The following is a 21,535-nucleotide window of genomic DNA, read 5'->3' on the forward strand; positions in this document are numbered from 1 at the left end:
GACCTGTGAGTTGCACCTAAAGTTTAATGACATAAACTTCAAATGTCCTGCCACTGTGGATTTCTACAGTAAGAATAATAAAAGAGGAGATGAACTTGCAGCAGTAATAATCTAACCCCCATCATGTGTAGTTGTTAGTGTCACACTTACAGTGGTTGCCACTGTACTTTGTACAGATGCTTTTATGGCCGCTGACTGGTTTGGGGTCTTTTTATATGTCTAAACCAATTTAACATTCCAGAAAGAAGAAACAGACATTTCAAGCAGCTTTAAAGATGCTAAGCCAGCACTTGCTTTCTAAACTGAATGCTTCCCCAGAGGCAAGTGTCAGCTCTGCTTTGTTCCATCTCATAAATTTAAGCTAGCAAGGCAAACATAGTTAATTCAGGTTTTTGATTTACTTATTCTTAATGGATGAGTCCATTTAATGGCAAAATATGAAGAACTACAAGCAGCTGCTACAGAAAAATGTTAGATTTTGATCACAAATACTATTTATTAAAGCTTCCCTATTTTATTTCACGGGTCTTATTTTGCAGCACTGTAACATGGATAACATGCTCAGAAGCTGTGCAAAAAGCAGATGCTGGGAACCAGAGTGTGGAGCTTTAGTGCAAATTGAGGGAGGCACAAGGGAATTGTCCTGAGAGGTACAGAACTATGCAACTTGGAAAAGCATTTAAAACATATAGAGGTACCCATGTAAAACCAGAACAAGTTTTTGCTCATCCAAACTGTTGCATATGCCATTAAATAAAGAGTTCTCTTTTTCCTTATGTTTCGTTTTTCATTGTATGTTGTTAGAAAATAGTATGAAAAAAATGCTCTAGAAAAGCATTTGAATCACTATCTAATGCTTGCTATCTAATGCAAGTGTCTCAATAACTATCACTAAATTTATATCAATATCCCATCCAGCCATAGTTTGCCTATTTCTCTAACATCAACATAGAGAGCTTGCAGACTGGTTAAACACAGATGTTACTTGCCAAACTAAAGAACAATAAAAGGAAGACCACAGGATAAATTTGAATTCATGCTTTGGTTTTCCTAGTTGACCACTGGATAATTGAATCTAGCTGAATAATGGTTAAACAACAAGGGACCAAGATTTGATACAGTATTCTCTGGAGCTCATTGCACCGAGATCTGCGTGACACACCAACCCCTGTGTTTGTGGGGAGTGTTAATTATCCCACATTATACCAATTAACATAATCTCTTCTTTCCAGAACTCATCACTACATAATGCCTTGTAAAGTGATACTAGATCAGTCAGATTCTCTTGTTGCTTTGTTTTGTGGGTTTTTTTTCCTCCTTCTATCCCTACATAACAATAATTACTTTCCTTTGCTGTTCTTCCATAAGAAAAAGAGGCTGATTTTGTCAGTGTGCAAGGAAAAAGAGCATAACACAGTAGAAAAATAATCCAAGAAAGTGGTTGTAGAAGTGACACTGTGCTGGGTAGATATGGGCTGTGTCAGTACCTGCATTCAACTTACAGAAGGGAATGAAAAAATAACAGTTGAAAAAAAGTCTAGAAAGATCTCACATCCCAATTCACAGTAAATTGGTCTTCCCTATGCATAATGATATGAATTTACTATTAAAGTGCTGACTTTTTAAAGGTGAGGGAATATAGAAAGGACTATTTTCATTCCCACTTCCTGAAACATTTGTTTCTTGCATAGCCTGAAATCTCCAGTATAAAAAACACACAAAATCTTTGTATTTCCTCCATCAACTGAATGTATTTACAGTTTAGCCTTCCCATGCTGAAACCCATGAGAAATCCTATCACAAAGATTCGATAGAGGGTGGCAGCACCTCCTGCAGATAGAAAAGAATATTCAGAAAGGTTTATGTAAACTCATTGGCAGAGAGGCTCAGGACAAAATATGTGTGTGTGTTTTAATTTCACATTTTAAAATTTGAAAGTATATACATTTAAAACTAAAGGGTATAATAATAATTATAATAATAATAATGACAACTTTGAATTAGGTGGCATGGATCACAATTCATGGGATGATGAACTTGTAAGGACAATGGGTCTTAACGCTACTTTGTCTAAACCTGTCAATAATGTAGTCAGTCTCTGCAGACAGGATATCCTTCTCACCTGACTGAGAATCCGACCACACTTCTTTCCGATCTTTTCCACCAAATCAAAGATTGGGAAGTTCCAACTATTTAGCTGCTCCATCAGAGGATCCAAGTTGTCCATAACCAGAGGCTCTGGAGCAAGTACAGGCTTGTCCTGTTCCAGAAATCAGAATAAAGAGGAAATTCAATTCTGTGAAGCATCTCATACAAAAACTTACGCTCTTAAAAACTGAGGTCACATTATCATCTTCTGTAAGCTGTTGGTACTTTGCTCAGCTCAGTGAAGATGTCCCCATTTCTACCAGCCCTGCAGCTAGTCACTCTTCTTTATAATTCACTTCACTTGAATGAATAGGAATGTCTGTGTATGAAACATCAGCCTCTGAACTTATCCATGAGACACATTCATTTGTTCATTCATGGGGATCATTCATTCATTTCCAAAGGAAATGTTTTCTTCATTGTAAAATATGCTGCAGTACAGAGGGAAAAGTGCTCAGTTTCTACGTCTGCATTCATTACAATCTAACCCAGCTAATGGGGCTCAGTCCCAGTGAAAACTTGTACTTCTTCAACCGAAACCTACCTCTTTTTCAAGGTCTGCAAATAAAAGATGGGTTGTGCCCTTCCTTTCACATTTCTCCCTCTATACTTTGCTGAATTTCATTATTACTAAGAAACTGTAGATGAGTAAATGCCAAAATACCTTGAGAAAAATGCCTTCTTTCAGCATGTCCAACTCCAACAGATTACAATAACTTTTTCAAGAGCTCAAAGCCAACTCAAAGTTATTAATTTGGTTGCGAAATAGGTTGTTGAAAATTTAAACTAAACAAAGCTTTCCCTCTCCATCTCGATCAAGTTTACAAATGAATACAGCAGTCATGAGATCAGCCTTTGCTCACCATACCGCAATGTTCCTATGTTCAAGACATCCACCACCATTAATATTATGCCATCGCCCTCAGAAAAGTTTAAATTTATGTTAAAATAAGGATCATTGTATATATTAATTAAGATTACAAGGCCACTGAGAAGGCTGAACAGGAAGACTATATATCATGCTGGTAGTCTGAGAAGATAATTTCTCTTCTTTACAATCCATTCCCTTTAAAGCTAGGCTAACACAGAAGCCAAATATTTCAGTAATGACTTATGATGGATCCATAAACTTATATTTATTCATTGAAATAGATGGTTAGTGTTCCACAAGTGGCCGGTGCTTAGCAGCTGTCACACATTTCAATGGTTCCTTTCCACTCTTGAAAGACAATCCTTCTACTGCAAGGTAGAAACCTGCTGCAGGTTGCTTAAAACCATGGTTACAGTCTTTAGACAACTGTAAGGGTTTTTTGGGGGGTGATTTGGCTGTTTTGTTTGTTATTTCTCCCCTCTCCTTCATCTACTGTGTGAGTGGAACTTAAACAAGCTACCTCAGGTGGCATCAAGGGATGCAGAATGATGGTCTCAGGCGGGTACGTCCTACAGACAGATCCCTTACGTGTCTGCTCTTTGGAGCAATCTGTCTCATCATCATTTTGTACGATATCACTGCTATCACTGTTGTTGGTCTCATAGTCAGAAGTGGCTTGCGCAGGATCATCTACAAAACAAATCACAAGGCTTGTGTTAACAGCAAGGACTGCATCAAAGTCATTCTGTGACCTTCTGAATAATGGCAACAGGATCTCTGACTCATAATACATATGTGCTGCTTGGCTGGGTCCAAAGACAGACAATCTGTCCAAAGGCATTAAAGCGTATACCCTGCAGAGTGCAAAAAAATGGGATCAGGGATTGAAGAGTGAGAAAAAATTTAAGGACCATTATTTGAACTGACAAGGTTAGATGAGGAAAACCATATCTGCCTTCATATTTTAACTCTATTCTTCATTAGCATTTTGCATGTTGTATATACAAAATAGAAAGAAGCCTCGAAGACAATTTGCATGGTCTCACCTATGTACGATCTTCTTTTATGATAGACAAGCATATCTGCCCTTTCAGTGAATGACTACTGAATTTTAAGGGATGAGAAGTTTTTGATGGACAAAAAATTACCTGTTCTGTTCAGGGTGTGTGTGGTACCACCATTTCTATCTAGTGTCCCATCACTGGCTTCTATTTGGTTATAGGGTCTGCCACAGCTGAAATAAATCAAGAAACATGCACAATAATAAAGAACCATGCACATTAGACAGTCTTATGTAAAATTATGTCCTGCTGACAAGTGTGAGATTATGTCATAGAGTATAAGTTAGAGTACAGAGTGCATTCTCCAGACTTACAAGCATGAGCTGCAGTTTATTGGAAGCTAGGAATGCAAAACCCCAAAATATAAAGACGCTGGATTAACTGTCTACCACCATTAAATCTATGTTACCTAGGGTAAACCTATACCATGTGGTTTTTTCTTTTTTTAAATGCATTTTTTATTCTCTATCAGTTAAAAAAAATAAATTCCCTGGTTTTGTACTATAAACATGAATTAAAATAATGAAAATTTGCCAGAGTGCCATGAAATTTTATATAATTCAACCTGAACAGAGTCATCATGTGGCTTTACTCTCCTTTTCTTCCTTAAAACTTGAATATGTTCCTCTTAAGAAAGAAGTAATTTTTCTTCATTTACTTTAGTGACAACATACCAAGTACATCAGTACTAAAGGGTTTTTTGGACAGAACATAAGGTGCGTGATTAGACATTTAGACATTTAGAAATGAAACTAGAAAACAGAGTTTGCTTCATTATTCTCAGAACAGAAAGACATTGTGGGTGGGATCACAATATCATGGCCTTTCCAAAGGACTGGCTCCTCCCTTCCATTAAAACACTTTATTCCTTGTGTGTGATTCCCTTTAAGCCCTGAGAGTGAACTCAATATGAGATGGAACATCTAAAATTACAAGGTCCCAATATGATTGAGTCTAGGTCCTGAAGGATATGTATCATGACATCTCATCTTATGAGAACTTCACAAATCCGAAGCCTCACTTAGCAGTATTATATCAAATCTATCCATGAAAAAATGACACCTCAACATTGCTTTCTCTGGCTTTCCAGGTGGCTTTTGACTGGGTATCCAAAACATATTCTGGAGCTTGGTTTGCCCTGAAAATGTAATGAATTCCTGACAAATAATTGCAATAAAAATACAAGTCTGTATACAACGATACCTGCAGTGCACAACCAAGCAAATGAATCTTGTATCACTCAGTTTTATGAACAAGATGAAAAAAAACCCTATTAATTTCTTTCCTCTGCATTTCTTGTGGTTTCTATAAGGTCAAGGCAAACAAGTCAAAAATTAAGAGGAAAAGAACCTTCAATTGGTTGTAATGCTATAAGGCTTTGGTGCCATTATGAGCGTACCTCTTTATTTCCAGAACATAAGCAAACTCACACTGATTTATTATGCATGGTTCACATAAAATACTATGTTAAAAAGAAGTTACTGAACTACCTAGTAGAGCACTTGAAATCTGCTCTATGTCAAACGTGCCCATGCAACTTTCACTTAATCCCCTTCATACACAACCATTATAATATACTTTTTAAGCACAGGATTGTTTCACTTTTTCCCCACAGGATTCCTGCCTCATCCACTAAGCAGAATTAAAAGTTATTACTTACAAATTATTTTAACAGCATTGCCTGGTATATGTTCTTGTTTAATGCAGTTTTCAAACTCTGCTATCTTACCATGTTTCACTTCTCAAGTGACAAAAAAGTAGAGTAAAACTGCGGCCTGGATGCCATTGCCTGAATGGATCTGATTTACAGCACTGACACCATCAAAAGTTCATTTCCTCCTTTCAATGGACAATAAAGGAACATGACTATTAGTGGATGCCAATCCTAATAGCAGTCATTACACCCTAATATATTAAATAATGTGTATGCTTCAAATAATCAAGAACAAAGTCTAAGCAGTGTAACTACCTGTAATGCCTACACAGTTTAAGCACTTGAAACAAGGAAATTAAGAACCTAAATATGCCACACAACCCACAAAGATCACACAAAAGAGCAGCCACATAAAAACTAAAGAGCATTTTACCAATGATTACACTGAAATCAAAGTCTACACATATCAAATACATATATTCCATTACTATCTACAACTTTACATTGCTGCTTTTTATTTGACATTCTTTATACAACTGTTAATTGTTCTTTTTAATAGAAGGCTTTCACAGATAACTGTGACTAGTTAAAGTAACAATATTTTGCTGAAGGAGTAATAAAGGGACAGATTAATACAACAGTAGCATGTTTATAGTATTTTTCCTATGTGTAGTAGTTTTCATTTCAAATGAATCAGTGCAAGTCCCCAATTCTGCAATGCCTTTGGAAACCTTTTAAAAGCACTTGGTTTCTATTTATTCGAATGTGCTTAGTTTCTATTTAGTCACCTAAATATGCCTTGAAAGCCTGTCAGGATTGAATTCTAGTGGGAATGACTCTGTCAAACAAACTTGCAGTCTCAATGCTAACTTTCTGACACCCACTATCTAGGCCAGCATATTGAGACACATCCAAAGTCATGCAGCAAAAGCCACAAACAAAAAACTGCTTCTGAAGATAGACAAACTTGGTAACATTTAACCCAGCCTCAGAGAATGTCCACTGGCTAGTCAATAATCACAAACCACTCACAAAATAACATCTAATGAGTAAGGTAACCTCAAAACTGCACTGGAACAGGATTCTGAATACCAGTGTATCCCACTATTCTGAACTGGACACAAACTGCAAACTCCAGTAATGTAATTTAGCAACTGAGTCCTTTTGAGAAGATAAGCAGAACAACTTTCTCTCCAAAATGCTGATTTTGCAGAGCAGGTCTGTGTATCTAATAATGGGCTACTCTAAAGTGTAAAATTATAATTGTAGAAAGAACTTGGATGTAGTTGATTTCTAAAAACAGTAAGATTAAATAAATCCCAATGCTACATAATTTGACTCTGACTAAGGAGAACAGGAGCCACTCTTTCTGAGAGAGCACTCAAAATTCAATAGTCTTCAGGCACTGTTGGCACATCTTTATCAGAAGGCTGCAGGCCAGCAGCTTTTAGACCCTACCAGTCAGATTTTTCTATCAAACATCAGGTGCCTGCTGTGAAGATTTTGCCTGTGACCTGAAAGTGACTGTTCATGTTAAGGGCATGCTGTGAGAAATCCAGCTTTGGGATCTGTAAGCTGCTGATTAAGAATTTATGAATCAGACTGTGCATCTGACATGAGTATAAGCAAAGGTAGCTAACCATCTTGCACTTTAAAAGCATCTTGTAGCACCAATCTTCATGATTACTCACGTACTAAGAACTGCTTAAATATAGTGAAATACCAATACATAATTCTGTAGCAAATCACAAAAACTTGTATGTCAGCCAAAGGAACTTGTTCATGAGAGCAACATGAAATTACTCCAATGCATGTGAAATTACTATCTTACCTGCTGCAGATGACAGAAGGACTGATAATAGGGTCTGACATGCTAGGGGCGCTCTGAGTAGAAGTTAAGACTTTGTGTGGCTTTAAGCCTTGCTTGGTGTCACTATCACTGTAGTCTGGAAATGACACTGAAGATGTTTTTCCAGTAGGACTTGTGGCAGGCGTCCCCTGAATTGGTGAATGGCATGGGGAGGATAGAGGTGAAATATTTGGTGGGATACCTGGCAAGAGAAAAGAACAGTCTTGTCAGAAGTGGCAGATGGTTGTATGAGTTCACTGTGCAGAAATACACCTTTTGAGATGCATGGGTACCAGCATAGCTTCCAAATGGAAAAATAAGAGAAAACCCTCCTTCACTCTGAGCCAAGCCCACTGCTGTCATAGAGAGATGAAGCTCCATTAATATCAGCCTCTTCTACCTGCTGAAGGTTTGGCTCAAAATATGAAGCATATTTTCCCTGTTGAGCAGGATGCACTAATTGGCAGGCATGAAAGACATACATTAGTGGCATGACTGTTGGTATCAACATGCTCTAGTGACAGAAACCGCCAAATAGGCAGCTTCCAGACCCATCTGCAGTTTCTCTCTGCTTCAATGTCTCCATCTGAAAAGGAGAGACAAGAAAGGCTTACACGTGTTCCCACCAAATTTGAATTTCTATATGTTTGAAGACTAGCAAAAAAGCAAATGTTAGTAGTCATACATAATATGAATATAAAATATTGCACTTCTGGTGCCATTTCTGCATTCCTCACAGATTTCAGCATCTTGAGTTTATTTTTCACTATCTGTGGCTCACTATGGGATACCTGTGACCATTACCTCGTGGCATTGTACTCCCAAGCTAGTATATCAGAAACTGCAATATCCACGTGTGAACACTAGCAAGATGTAGTTCTCTATCCTATTTTACCTAAGCATCACTGCCAAGATGAAATGCATCAGCTAGTCCAGTGTTTGAGATGAAGTGCTGTCTTCTTTTTGAGTCTATTTACATTTTCTAATCTCAGACAAAAAGGTCCCATTCACAATAAAGCACAGATAAGAAAACATTATCTTAAAAGGAAATGCATGTAAATTGACTTACCTCCTGTTCAAAAGTTTGTAGGAACTCAGCCCCAGTTCATTTAACATGTTAATCTTCAAAGCCAAATGATATAATGAACTTAAATACTTTAACTGGTTTTATTTGTGCCCACTACTTAAATACATTCCAGGCACAAAAACTGTTTTAGCAATATGTTGATCTAAGTTTGTGAAATACTAACCCTGCAGGATATATAAGTACAGACCCAGTGCTTTTTCCTGATAACAAGTTACTGTGATATGAGGTTATGATATGATTTACTGTTGACAAATCAAGAGTTAAAAATGATTGCTGGCGATTAATACACTGTAATTTTGAGATCTTCTAAGTCTGAGTAGGGCACTTCTTCAGCAAACATGTGGTATGATTTACTGTCTTAATTCAGTGACTGCAACTAGGATACTATGTTAGTCTTGAGAACAGAAATCTACAGCCTACAGAGCAATTAAAAAGTTATCAGATGGCCATGACATACGGAAATTGCTTTAGAATACGCAAAGCCTGTTTCGCATTTACAAACCCTTTGAGATATCTGCTTTCTATCCAACAAAAATATGCATTTAAAAGCATCTCACAGTCTGTTAGCTACACAGGGGATTGAGTTGGAGTATATTCTATATTTAAGCTATATATTACCAGGTAATCTTCACGAGCGCTAGAGAATATAATAAATATGGTCCTCTTTCAACAATTTAAAGCAAGTCCTGGGAATTTAAACAGCAATCTGTTTGTGATGTGTTGTTGGGGTGGTTTTTTAAGAGTAATCTGCCAGGGCAGGTAACCTAAAAAACATAAATTTACTGGAGAAATGCAAACCTATTTTCAATAAGCCAACATTTAACCATTTATTTATTGGCAGCAGTGAGACAAAAAGTGTCTTGCTACAGCAAAGAATATTGAACAACCAAGAGAAGAATAATAATACAGGGAGAATTTAAGTGCATCCATCTGCTTAGGTCAGAAGTTTTACACATGTGCAGTGTTGAAGAAATAAAAGAGTAACTTCAGTGTGATTTGAAATTACATATCAAAAGCTCCAGTTTACCCCAGAATTTACCAAAGTACAGCTAGCAGTATTCCAAAATGCTTTCATGCATGCAGACACATTGTATAAATTAACAGATTATAGATTTAGCTATATCAGCTTCTACCAAGAATTATTATATATTGCCAATTGTGTTAATATATAAAGTCTAATTTGTATTAAGTTTTGAAGCAATTGTTCTCACAAATTGAAGCAATTCTTTAGTTGGAACACAAAACCAATTCATAACTAAAAATGCGTGATTGTAAACAGCCTAAAACATGAAAGTATCAAACTTCTGCATAAAATGCTGAGCCAGGATTTTTACTCCTATCAACTGGTGCCTTAGGAATTGTGATGGAATGGAGCTCTCCACCACATGGGAGTTTACGTATTCAGGCAAGAGAGATGACTACTAACACTTTTTGGAAGCAGAACAAAGGTAAAATTTACTGACAGACGTAGTAAGTCTTGTTTTTCAAGTATAAAATATTATAAAGACCTCCCCCCCTTTAAATTAATGGGTTAATCTCCAAAAAATCATGTCTTAAGTTGGATTTGTTTTGTTCTAATTCCTGGATACCCAGTACTTTATTCCCATTATTTGCCTGGTTCCATTTTACTCATTTGCCTATGTGCCTATTACCTTTTGAGATTATCTTTTGCTACCTGATCTTCACTGTGGTATAACAAAGCAGCGTCTGTACAAGAAGACTAAATAAACTCTTCAGTTTGATATGATGTGACAGTGCTGGATACGCAGAATAATTGCGCAGCCATATCTTCAAACCCATCTCTAAATTAGGATTCTCTGACTTTTCCAATGTCAGGCCTCAGGCATCTATCAGTTTCCATCTAATGTCTGGGTGGTCAGTATCTCTGGGTAACATTATCCCAACATTATTCCATGGGCTGATTTAAAAAAGGAAGGCCTTGTGATCATTTTGAACTGTAAGTTAAAGCATGGGTAAACATCACTTTATCCTGCATTTGTACAAGAAAGAGAACCACATTACCCTGGATTAAGGCTGCTTCATGGTTCATAATCAATGAAGAAGCCACCTTCTCAATTTCTCTCCCTCAGAAACTTTTTTAAGGCCCCAAAACCTGGGTAACAAGCCCCATATTTCTCATCTCTAAAAATCAGTAAGAACTATCTGGACTTTCTCAACAATGAATATACATCAGAGATAGATCACTGAGTTATACCAGCTTTGTCTTGGATATGTTTGCATAAGATGGGTCAGTTGCTGCCTACAGCTCCCAATGGCATTATGTAGGTTGTGCTTCAGGGAATCTCAGGCAAAATACACAGACAGTTAATCTAACAAATGTTATAGAAAACACTGTTCTCAGCCCTGTTGTCATAAAGGGAATTACATGGACATAAATCACAACACTTGCTGCATCATATCATGACTAACCTCTATAAACCATTAAAGTCAATACATTTACAATAGGATCACTATGAGCTGTATTATTTTAAGCCACTGAGGGTTTTTTTTATTAAATAAAGGAAATAACTATAGTTTAGAAAAGTCACAGATTGAACAGAGATCAAAAGCAGCTGCATGTACTAGTCATGGAAAAGCAGCTGCAGTGAACCTGACAGAGCCACGGATGCCCACTCACCTTGCCGGCTCTGCCTTTTGGTATTCAGGTGGTTGGTAGAAGACATGGTATAGGAGGTGGAGAAGGACCTGCTCTTCGTGACTGTCATCAGAATTGAGCTGTTCCAGGAATCACTGCTGCAAAACCAGAGCACAAACAAGCATTGTTTGACACACTAAAAGAACTCAGTGACAGATCTTAAGAAGCTAGAAGCCACTGCAAGAAGTACACAAAACTGAGACAGTACCAAATCTGACGAGGAAAGCAGCATCTATCTGCTGGCTGAACTGCTTTTTGCGAGGCGCTCAGTATTGTATTCAGCAAAAATATTTACAATGCAGACACTCCAAAGCTGGACTTCCTTCAGTGCTGAGCCCTATTCACTTTATTTATACAAAGATGTCTTCGTCATATTGTTCTGACAGTGCAAAGAGGCTTAAAAGTTGACTCGAAGTAAGTTAAATTTATATCCTCTTTTAACGCCTCCTTACAAGAGCCAGAAGTGTCAGAAGTTCTCAGAGTAACTGAAAAATCAGCCTCCTTGACTCCTCTGCTGCAGTTGCCAAGGCAGATACCCAGTAACCCATCCAGCACTGGATCTGCTCCTCAGGGGGGCTGGAAGAGGCTCAGAAGAGCCCTGCATTGCTGCTGCTAGTGGTGTGCCTCTTCTCTGGGTGAAGCACTTCACGCTGTAGCCAACTGAAACACTGGCTTCATCTCAAGAAGAAATTCTGTTGACAGTCCCTGAAGACACTGGTCACTGATCCAAGAGAAACTGAAGGAAAATAGGGTGCATGTGTCTGTGTTTGTGGGCAACAAATGCTGGTCCCCTACAGCAGGATGGATACGTGCTTTCAGCCTTCAGGCTGCAACTGTGTACAAGAAGAGGCCAAATACTTCTCAAAGGAAGAGAATTGTATTTATCATTGTTTTCCTGAAGGACACCTATCCTATGTCAGCTGTTTGCAGGGATGTAGGACTGGCTCTCATGATCACAGAATCATAGCATAGTTAGGGTTGGAAAGGACCTTAAGATCATCTAGTTCCAACCCACTGTCATGGGCAGGGATACTTGATGAGGCTTTTAACTTCTCTGGACAGATCTGCTCTCTGTGAGTGGCCTCTCAGGCTCCACATTTCTCCTCATGGCCTCACATCCAGATGATGTGATGACATGCATGGCAGAACAGGCTTTCAAACCAGCCTAGTCCTGGCAGAACCTGAAAAAGTAGTGTTCTGAAACCAAAAGCATGTAACATGAAAAGGAACGAGAAAGCTTTATTGTCCTTCCCAAACCATTTTAAACTATAGGAGGACCATGTCTTAGTGACGTAGGCTTGGAAGTGGACAGGATCGCTAATCTTAAGAACAGGGGATTTCTGCATATATCTAACTACAACAATCTAGAGCATATGCCCCAGACTGTTGAAAACATGCAAATTTTGTAACTGCAGAATCTGCTGCAGGTAATTCCAGTGTAGTTTTCCCTGTCCTACCCTTCAAGCCATGAAATCTTTCTCTGTTATCTGTGGCAAGCTTGAATTTGGTACAGGTGAACTGGCAGATAATCAAGATTTATTCCTTTTTTTCCTTCAGTTCAAAATTCTTTTCCTTGAAAGCAAATCTGTATTGGTCTGCCAAAATGGTTAAAGCTACACTTATAGGATTGATTTTTCCCCTTTCTGGAATACACATTGTTTCTCCTACTGTAAAAGAAGAACTGCAAACAGTAGGCTGGGAGGCTTGAGACAGAGCTATAATTATACAATTGGCTACATTAAATGCAGGAAGAATTGATAGCCTGCTTAGTTGGCTCATCACACAGAGTTATATAACATGCATAGAAAAGGACCAACAATAATATTTAATTGCTCTCCTGCTCCATCTGATTCCCATCTTAGGATACTTACATGCTACGTAAAGAGTCTGGGATCAACAGTATAAATCAAATGCACCCTGAGAACCATAGGCCAGTGACTGAAGAACATTTCCATTTGGTTATAGCTTCTTTGTATTTACTCTCACTGAGATACAAGGGACTCCTCACAAAGGGAACTTAGCACAATCATGTATTTTTATTGCACCAGATATTCAGTGTACTCTGCTGCCTTGAGCACCTTAGGTGCCCTATATGAGAGCCTCCTCTATAGGAAAGGTTTACATACTCTGAAGAAAGCTCTTTGGGGCTGCAGTCACACAAGATACCCAACAGCAAACACTGGTGATGTTGGGCCTTCTCAGGTCCTGTCTTTTTCTCCACTACTGGCACCAAATTTTGAATTGCAGAAAACCACATGAGTCTTCTGATATCACAGCTCTGAATTCTCCTCTTGAATTTGGTGCTTTCGCATTTTGCTAGCAAGAATAGGTTCTTTTATTTATATTGGTTCCTAATAATAGTAATAGTTTTGGCATAACCTGACTAAAACTGAAAATGCTACATCACTGGTAACACGATTTAGAGAAGCAAGAACAAGTAGTTCAAACACACTTTGGAGTCAGCATTTTTAAAGGAGGGACATCATCACACAGAACCAAAGAAATTCACCCAAGGAGAGACACAAACCTGGATGAAGACGGTTCATGAGGTTTGATGCTGGCACTGCGATCCCTTCTCACTGGAGCTGGCTCCAGTGTAGGCAATCCTGTGGCTGATGTTGTTGTGGTCCAAGTGGAGGACACTCGTCTCAGCAGTCCTGGAGGCAAACTCCTCCGTAAGCGCTAGAGAGAAATCAGTTGCTTAGAGTTTATATAGGTGTACAAGAGCTTTAAACATCAGAAGAAACCATTTCCATTTGATTAATTCTGCCCGACAACACCTTAAGTACTTTAAGTACCTTAAATCTGTATTCTTCCAGGTATTATAGTGCCTGCCTCCTATTCAAATCAACACATCTGGTGCTTTAAATGTTTATAGGACCAAACTCCCTATTTTAATGTTAAAAAAAGTTATGTATCCACAGCCCCATAGCAACTGGTGTTCAGCAGTTGGAGCTCTCGCTGGAGTCAGTCAATGAGAGTCGTGCTCTTTAAAAATACTGGTCTTACATGATGTGGCTAAAGCCACTTAAGTCATCAGGGCCACAAAGCTGACTGAGGGGTTGAAGCATCCATCATAAAAGGAAAGGATGAGAGAGCTGGGATGGCTTAGCCTGAAAAAGAGAAGGCACAGGGAACATCTTACCAATGTATATAAATGCCTGAAGGTGGGGTGTGAAACAGATGGAGCCAGGCTCTTTTCAGTGGGGTGCCACTGACAGGACAAGAGGGAATGGGGCACAAATTGCAATATAAGAAATTACATTTAAATGTAAGAAAGCGTTTTTTACTTCAAGGATGATTGAACACTTAAAGAGGTTGCCCAGAGAGCCTGTGGAGTCTACACCCACTGATATACTCAAACCCAACTGGACATCCTCCTGAGAAACCAGCTCTAGGTTGAGCCTAGAGAAACCTGCTCCAGGGTCAACATGCTTGAGTTGAGGGACTGATGAGATGATTTCCAGATGTACTTTCAACCTCAACTATTCTGTGATTTAAACTGTCATGAATGGAACAAGAGATTCAAGGTAAGACAGGCTGAAAAAAAATAAGGAAGGGGAGCTCCAACTTTGATTCCTGTTATATCTACCCAATGCAAAGATCACCAATTGAAAGTAAACTTTCTTACTCTGGGGTATGTAATCTCCTGAAAAGCTTAGAGAAAGCATCACCATTTACAGCAGATTCTTCTTGACCACCTTGCATTTTTCTTTCACCTGAATCTTCCTTTTCTCCATTAAGAGGACTCACATTATTTCTCCAGATTTTTGAAGACAGAGGTAATAAAAGATGATGAACCTTTATGGATCCAGATTTGATGTTACAGATGCTAAAATGTTGTAAGATATTTCCCCTGTACTTTTCCTGAAGTATTTATATAGGTAAGAGCTAAAATAAGTATGTCTCTGTGATGCAGCATTTTGACTTTGCCAAAGGGCTAAGAGATATGAAATGGAAGAGACTTGTAGTTCTAAAGCGCAAACTACAGAAAAATATGTTATATCTCCTTACCCAAAATGCTCAGCATCAGATGGTTAAGGTAAGGACCCTAAATCTGTATTTAGACACTTCAATAAAGGACTGCAATGGTAGTCTTATGACCCATAGTACATTTAGGTCAGTGAATTCTTCAGTCAAATTAGTTCTCTGTAGCATTAACTCATTTATTCATCCTTCACTTCTTTTCTCCTCACTAGGTATTATGCAACAGCAAACTGGTATCTTTTAGCTGTGTTTGCTCATATGATGGCACTGTTCTTCCACTTAACTTTTCCCCTCAGAGCCTAGAGTACAGCAATGATAGACATGTACACTAAAAGAAACTGGGAAATGCTCTTAAAAACATGTGAACATCCTTTTCATACATACAGCTGCTACATAAGCAAGTAGCATAATTATTATCATCACACTGAAATATATTAAAGGAAGAATCACAAGTGTTGCAATTCAGATGCTGGGAAATGCGAGAACAAATGCTGGCTGTGCCATTTGGATTGCTAAAAGCTTGTGCCTGTGCAATGTACTCTGACTGTATTTAATTTTACAAGGGAAAATGCAGTACAAAATCCCAAAAGTATTTTGGTTTAGTTTCAAAAGTGAAATGTAAGCCTTGCAGGACAGCTAATTAGCAACAAACCTACATTTCAAACTACTTCAAAGCTGATGTGTTCCTCCTAGTTGTTCATTTACTAAATGTGGGTGGTTATTTCCTGTTAGATTCATGAGCATTTGTAAAGCCATCTGTCAAGGCAGTAATGTACACATCTTTGTGGTTCAGTCCTCTTTTTCTTCTCAAAACTACTTATAATGAGCTTACAATATTTGTCACACTAAGTATTGTGGTGATCTCTTCTGTTTGGCAATACAACATTCTAAACTTGATCCAAAGCACCTGGAGGTCCTCAGTAGAGAACTTTACATTGACCTCTACAGGTTCCACACCTCTAGCTAATGGAAGGAAGAAGAGACTAAAATTCATAGAGAATTTAAAATTCCCATCTTCAAAGTAGGCCAAAAGGTTTCCCATACTACTAAATTCTCCACTGCTCATTGACTAGAACAGCCACCCTACATGCAGTGCCTCAAATCCTTTGAGTCGGAGGGGAATTTCTGCATGAAAAATAGTAGAGCAGACTTGTGGGGCTGGATGCTGAAAGGCTTTGGCTTGCTCTGCTTCCTATCACTTCTCTCTTAAGCTCCAAATAGGAGAAGAGAGGAAATACGCATACCACCTATGATATCGGCTATCCTGTGTCAAACCTAATCTTCTAAAGATGCCTGAACCAAAGTCAACCTAGCCATGAGTTGAAGGATACACAGGAATTGTCTTACTATGAAACCTAAAGTCTGCTTAGCTGCCCCTTTTATATTAACAGCATGATCAGTGCACAAAAAACCTGAAGCAAACAAGTAAAAAGCACAGTGACATAGTCCACTGCTGTCCCTATAGGGAGAGCCAAGTTACAAGACAACAGACAGGGTCCAGTACCCACCTTGGGAATAGCTAGTTTCTCTCCCTTCTCTGGACATTCCTCTGAGTCGGAGCAGGTGTAGTTCTCACTGAAGGACACCAGAGGGTTTACCCTTGGCTTGTGGATGGCCTGGAAGGTTAACTGCGTATTGAGCAGGTTGCTCACTGTTCTCAGTGAAGTACACACGTTGGGGGGCAGTGAAGGATCTGCCAGAAGGTCTGTAATGAGCCCATGTGCTTCTCCCATGACAGCGATATCCACTGTAATACTGGTGCCAGAAGACTAAAGAAGACAAAAATAATACATGTAATATAACAGAAGTGAACTCTCTCCACAACTTTTGCTAAAGCAGTTACCCAAAAATGGAAAAATAATAACATGAAATAATTCTTTAAATAAGGAGAATCGTGCTGAATAGATTGATCATCAGGCATAACGTTCACCATCCGCAAAGAAATTCATCATATCTGATTTTACAGCTTTCACCATCTGCAGCTGACTTAAGCCATCTGAATGAATTCTTCAGGCTCCCTACAGAGACAAAGTCAATGGCCAGGGGCTATTTGTCCAAATAATTTTGGAGACATAGCTTAGGATGGGAGGAGTCTCTCTTGAGACTCTTTCTACTAACTAGAGGCATCTAAAACAACTAATGTCCAATGAAATGAATCTCAAGCATTCTGGTATGGTGGCAACAACATTCTTCTCCCATCAGTTACAAATTGGGTAGGTATTCCAAAATTAAAACTGAGTAAAAAGTGGATTTCCCAACCCTAATTTTATTCAGACAGAAGTGATGAGAATAGTTATTCAATAGGCTTGTATGACCAATTCAGACTGCCCTTACTTTCTCTTGCTTTTTTCCGGGTTTGAAATATATACCTGCTTTACATATATCATTTAGGAAGAATTATTACATAAAGTGATGCATGAACAGAAATAATACCAAGGAGCAGCTCATATCAGTGGCAAATCTTACACACTCTTGCCAGTACACGTATATAATCGATCTACAAACCAACCGTGGCCCAGGAAAACTGTCTTCATACATTCTTCACACCACTTTTCCTATGTTGTGTTTCTGACACATAAGCTCAACTTTGTTGTTACTGTCTGGGACTTTTCAGCAAGTGTAGCTGTAGTTTGCCAGAGAGACCATTGCAGGAGATTTGTACTAATATATTTATTTTTTATGTATTTATTTATGTATTATTTATGTATTTATTTATTTATGTATTTATTGTATTAAAAATCCCTGAGATACACAGTTCTCCAAAAAGGGAAGTTATGCCTGTGAAAAGAGCATGCGGGTTTCTTAGAGTGGCAAGTATAGAACATGAAGAATTGGGCAGGCTTCTTATCAGGAGGGCGATCAGAGCCCCAACCAGGAGTGACTCACCAGTGACAGCATTTATCACAATACATCAGAGAACAGCATAACAGGGCTTGACACTGCTTCATTCTCAGAAAAGGCTCTACAGGCACCAGCAAAGTATTTCTGAGGTAAATGATGTATTAGCTAAGTATTGCTAAACCCCTCCCCACTATCTTTCCAGCTGCATAGTATGAACATTAGGCTCTTGGCTATAGCTGTTTCACTCCACTAATCCAATCCTCATGTCCTATTTCTAACACAGGATCCACTCCTCATGTCCTGCTTCGTGCTAACACAGAAGGACCAGAAGACAGGACTCCTCACTCACCATCCTCCCACAGAACCAGAAAACCAGCCTCTTTTTCCCACATTTCTTTTCTTTGTCATGATATGAAATAAAATAAACCAGAAACCTCTTGATATACTGAACCTCTATTTCATCCTACTGAAAAAAAAGATTAATGGTTGAAGTTAATTTAATGGCTCTTTCACTGCTTACCCTCTCAGGAGTGCATGCAGAAGGTTCTGGCAGATGCTAAAGAGAATTCTTAAATTAAAAGACAAGGCTTGGGATGGGAGTAATTCATTATCTATCTTAACTTCAGCCCTGAAAAACAGACCAAAGGGGAGTGCAGGAGAATACATCATTCAGAGTGTGATAGAAGCCTCAGATTTTCAGCAAAACTGCATTATCTACAGTTTGAAAATCCTATTAAGCCTGGAGCCTGGAGCTGTTGACTGCCAATCAGAGACAGAGATTAATACTTGAATGAAGTAAACAAGTCTGACTCAGCGGGCCATAAGCAGAGGCCCAGATTTTGTACAGCACTACTAATAGTTTGCAAAGCAGCCAGCATTGTTCTCCATGATTAGTACCAAGTGGGGAGAGGGGAGCCCTTCTCTTCTCAGCATTAAATCTCTGCCACATGGCATCGGACATTGTCATGGGAGGCCTTGCCATGTCTTGGTGACTCCAACCTTGACTCTGATACCCAGCAGACTTGTCCAACTCAAATGCCAAGCTGTGTAGAGTTATGCAAGAAGCTGGTGCTGAGGCCATATGGCACAGGAAGAGGGATGCCACACACTGGGTCTGCATCCTCCCTCCTGAGCTCTCACCGTCAAGGACAGTCTATGCTCAAATTGAGTTAGGTACTTACACGAGTAAGACAGTAACACTGCTGCAGCCCATGCCCCACCAGAACTAACCATTGGAAACAAAGCGGTTCTCTTTTTGGAAGACTGAGAAAGGCTTTAGAGCATGGGAAGAGCACATCTGATACCAACTCATCCCCTGCATAATGTGCATGGTGGCAGGACCATGCCTATAAGAAGGTGCACGCCGAGCATCCCTCACCAGACCTGAAACAAGACATAGATCCTGCCAGCACAGACCAGCCCAAATCACCATAGAACATCAAGTTACTAGTGTGTGCAAGATGACACACTGCATTGCAAAGTCTTCAAGTGAAAATACAGTTTTTCAAAGACATCATTGTAGTGAGCTGCTTTAAGACAAGTTCCCGTGTGATGTACTCTAGGTTACCCTGCTCTTGCAGAGGGGTTGGACTAGATGATCTTTTGAGGTCCCTTCCAACCCTTGGGATTCTGTGATTCTGTAAATGACACATATATATCATACCTACAGTATTCACTGAACTACACATAATGCCTAGAATCCTTAGAATGAGAGCATAATCAAAAGGAGAACATACCAAGCTTAAATTCTTCTCAAAGAAGGAAGAGGCTAAACACTGTTATCATGCATCATTTAGAGTACACTAACATCACATCCTAATTTGGCATGGTTTATACGCTGTAATTTAATTTCACTGAACTTTTATTCAGGAAAACAATTTCTTGTTCAAGCAGTTTGAATATTTCATCTATCTCAGGATGAATCTGGAGCACTATCAGACTAGTCTGACTAGATAAAGTTACAGTTAGTCAAATCATCATTTTCTAAAACCAGTTACAAACTGAATACATTAAAACATTGAAAATAGCTTTTTGATTCTCCACTATAAACCAGTAGAGAACAGTGTATGCTTTGCAAACCACTACTGGGAAAGTAAACTAAAATGCGTTTTGCTAAAGGAAAAGGAAACCTGAAATTTATTATAAAATGCGTATGATGATGTGAAACAAAATTAAAAGTTCACATAAGACAGTAAATATCTGAAATGTTTAGACTGACATAATTGCTTATATGCATATCCAGACACTTGCACCACATATAGACACACATGGTCTTTTTTTAGGGTAAAAGTGCATACAAAATCCATGCTCAGACTTTGTAAGTAGTTTTCTACTAACATAAATAGCCTCTGCATGAACTGATCTGGATTATTCCCAAACCACTTTACTCATCCAAATTCAAAAGCCAGATACTTGGGAATAGAGGCATGAATAACATGTTTGCATCACTGACAACTAACTTGGTAAAACAACACAAAAAAGCCAAAGAGTTAAGCTAAGGCGAATTTAATTTCACACTGGTCAGCATTCATTTATCAATCTATGCTAATGATTGGGATGTTTACTCACATGAACTTTGGAGAAGATTGGCTTACTGTTCACTTTGTGACTTCATCCAAAATCTGATTTAGGCGATGTCACTAAAACTGTAATGCTCTAGGGCATGAGAATGAGAAAGCATAAAGACTGGAAACAAAAGCCAATCAACTAAAGACGATCATTGATAACTAAGGTGAGGAGCAAAACAAATTATCTTCAATGCTGAAAACCAGCTGGTGTTGTGCTTTCCTGTGGATGTTTTATGCTGTGGTACCACCTGGAACTCCTGAGTCCAAATGTGCTTGCTATATGTTTTGTGCCACCTTTTTATGTTCAAAAATAAAGGGGTTTCCCCTAAAGAACTCATATGAAAAGTAAGATGGCTAGATCCCAATAGGATGCATTAGAGACCAGGGACAGACATGCTTAGTACTCAACACCAGTTGTTCAATCACCTAAACTTGCATAGGTGGGGGCTTACTTGGTATTTGCAAGAAAACTTTCATGTACCAAGCAGCACACAAACTGCTGCACCTGTAGAGCCAAATCACAACTAGTGTGTCCCACTGTCACACAGACAATTCTTGTCAGGGCAGGAAACTTATCTTCAAGAAACACTGTTAAGTGAAATATGAAAACAATATTGTGGTAAATGTTAATGATCACTTAGAGTTTCTAGGTTTGAATAGTTTGGTTTGGATGCTGTAACATGGCTAAAATACTTTCAAAATCCACATAATCTTCTGTAGGCTTTTACGTTACATTTCACAAAAGTCCATTTGTTTTCCTCTATTAAATTTTATAATGCATAAACCCCTAAGAATAGCTTTATACTTAGTAGGG

General features: G+C 38.6%; 1 protein-coding gene across 1 annotated transcript in view; it reads right to left on the reverse strand.

The window, feature by feature from the left end:
- The window catches only part of PDE3A (phosphodiesterase 3A), a 218,762-nt gene that overhangs the window by 15,751 nt on the left and 181,476 nt on the right, over window positions 1–21,535 (reverse strand). Inside the window, exons 3-9 of the mRNA XM_034063030.1 lie at window positions 16,822–17,082; window positions 13,854–14,008; window positions 11,309–11,424; window positions 7,566–7,785; window positions 4,168–4,253; window positions 3,560–3,709; window positions 2,123–2,262 (exon numbers count right to left, since the gene is read on the reverse strand). Of these exons, the coding sequence (XP_033918921.1) occupies window positions 2,123–2,262; window positions 3,560–3,709; window positions 4,168–4,253; window positions 7,566–7,785; window positions 11,309–11,424; window positions 13,854–14,008; window positions 16,822–17,082 (1,128 nt within the window). The remainder of the gene's footprint in view (window positions 1–2,122; window positions 2,263–3,559; window positions 3,710–4,167; window positions 4,254–7,565; window positions 7,786–11,308; window positions 11,425–13,853; window positions 14,009–16,821; window positions 17,083–21,535) is intronic.

The sequence above is a fragment of the Melopsittacus undulatus genome, chromosome 5, assembly GCF_012275295.1.
Source record: "Melopsittacus undulatus isolate bMelUnd1 chromosome 5, bMelUnd1.mat.Z, whole genome shotgun sequence".
In the NCBI taxonomy this organism is placed as follows: domain Eukaryota; kingdom Metazoa; phylum Chordata; class Aves; order Psittaciformes; family Psittaculidae; genus Melopsittacus; species Melopsittacus undulatus.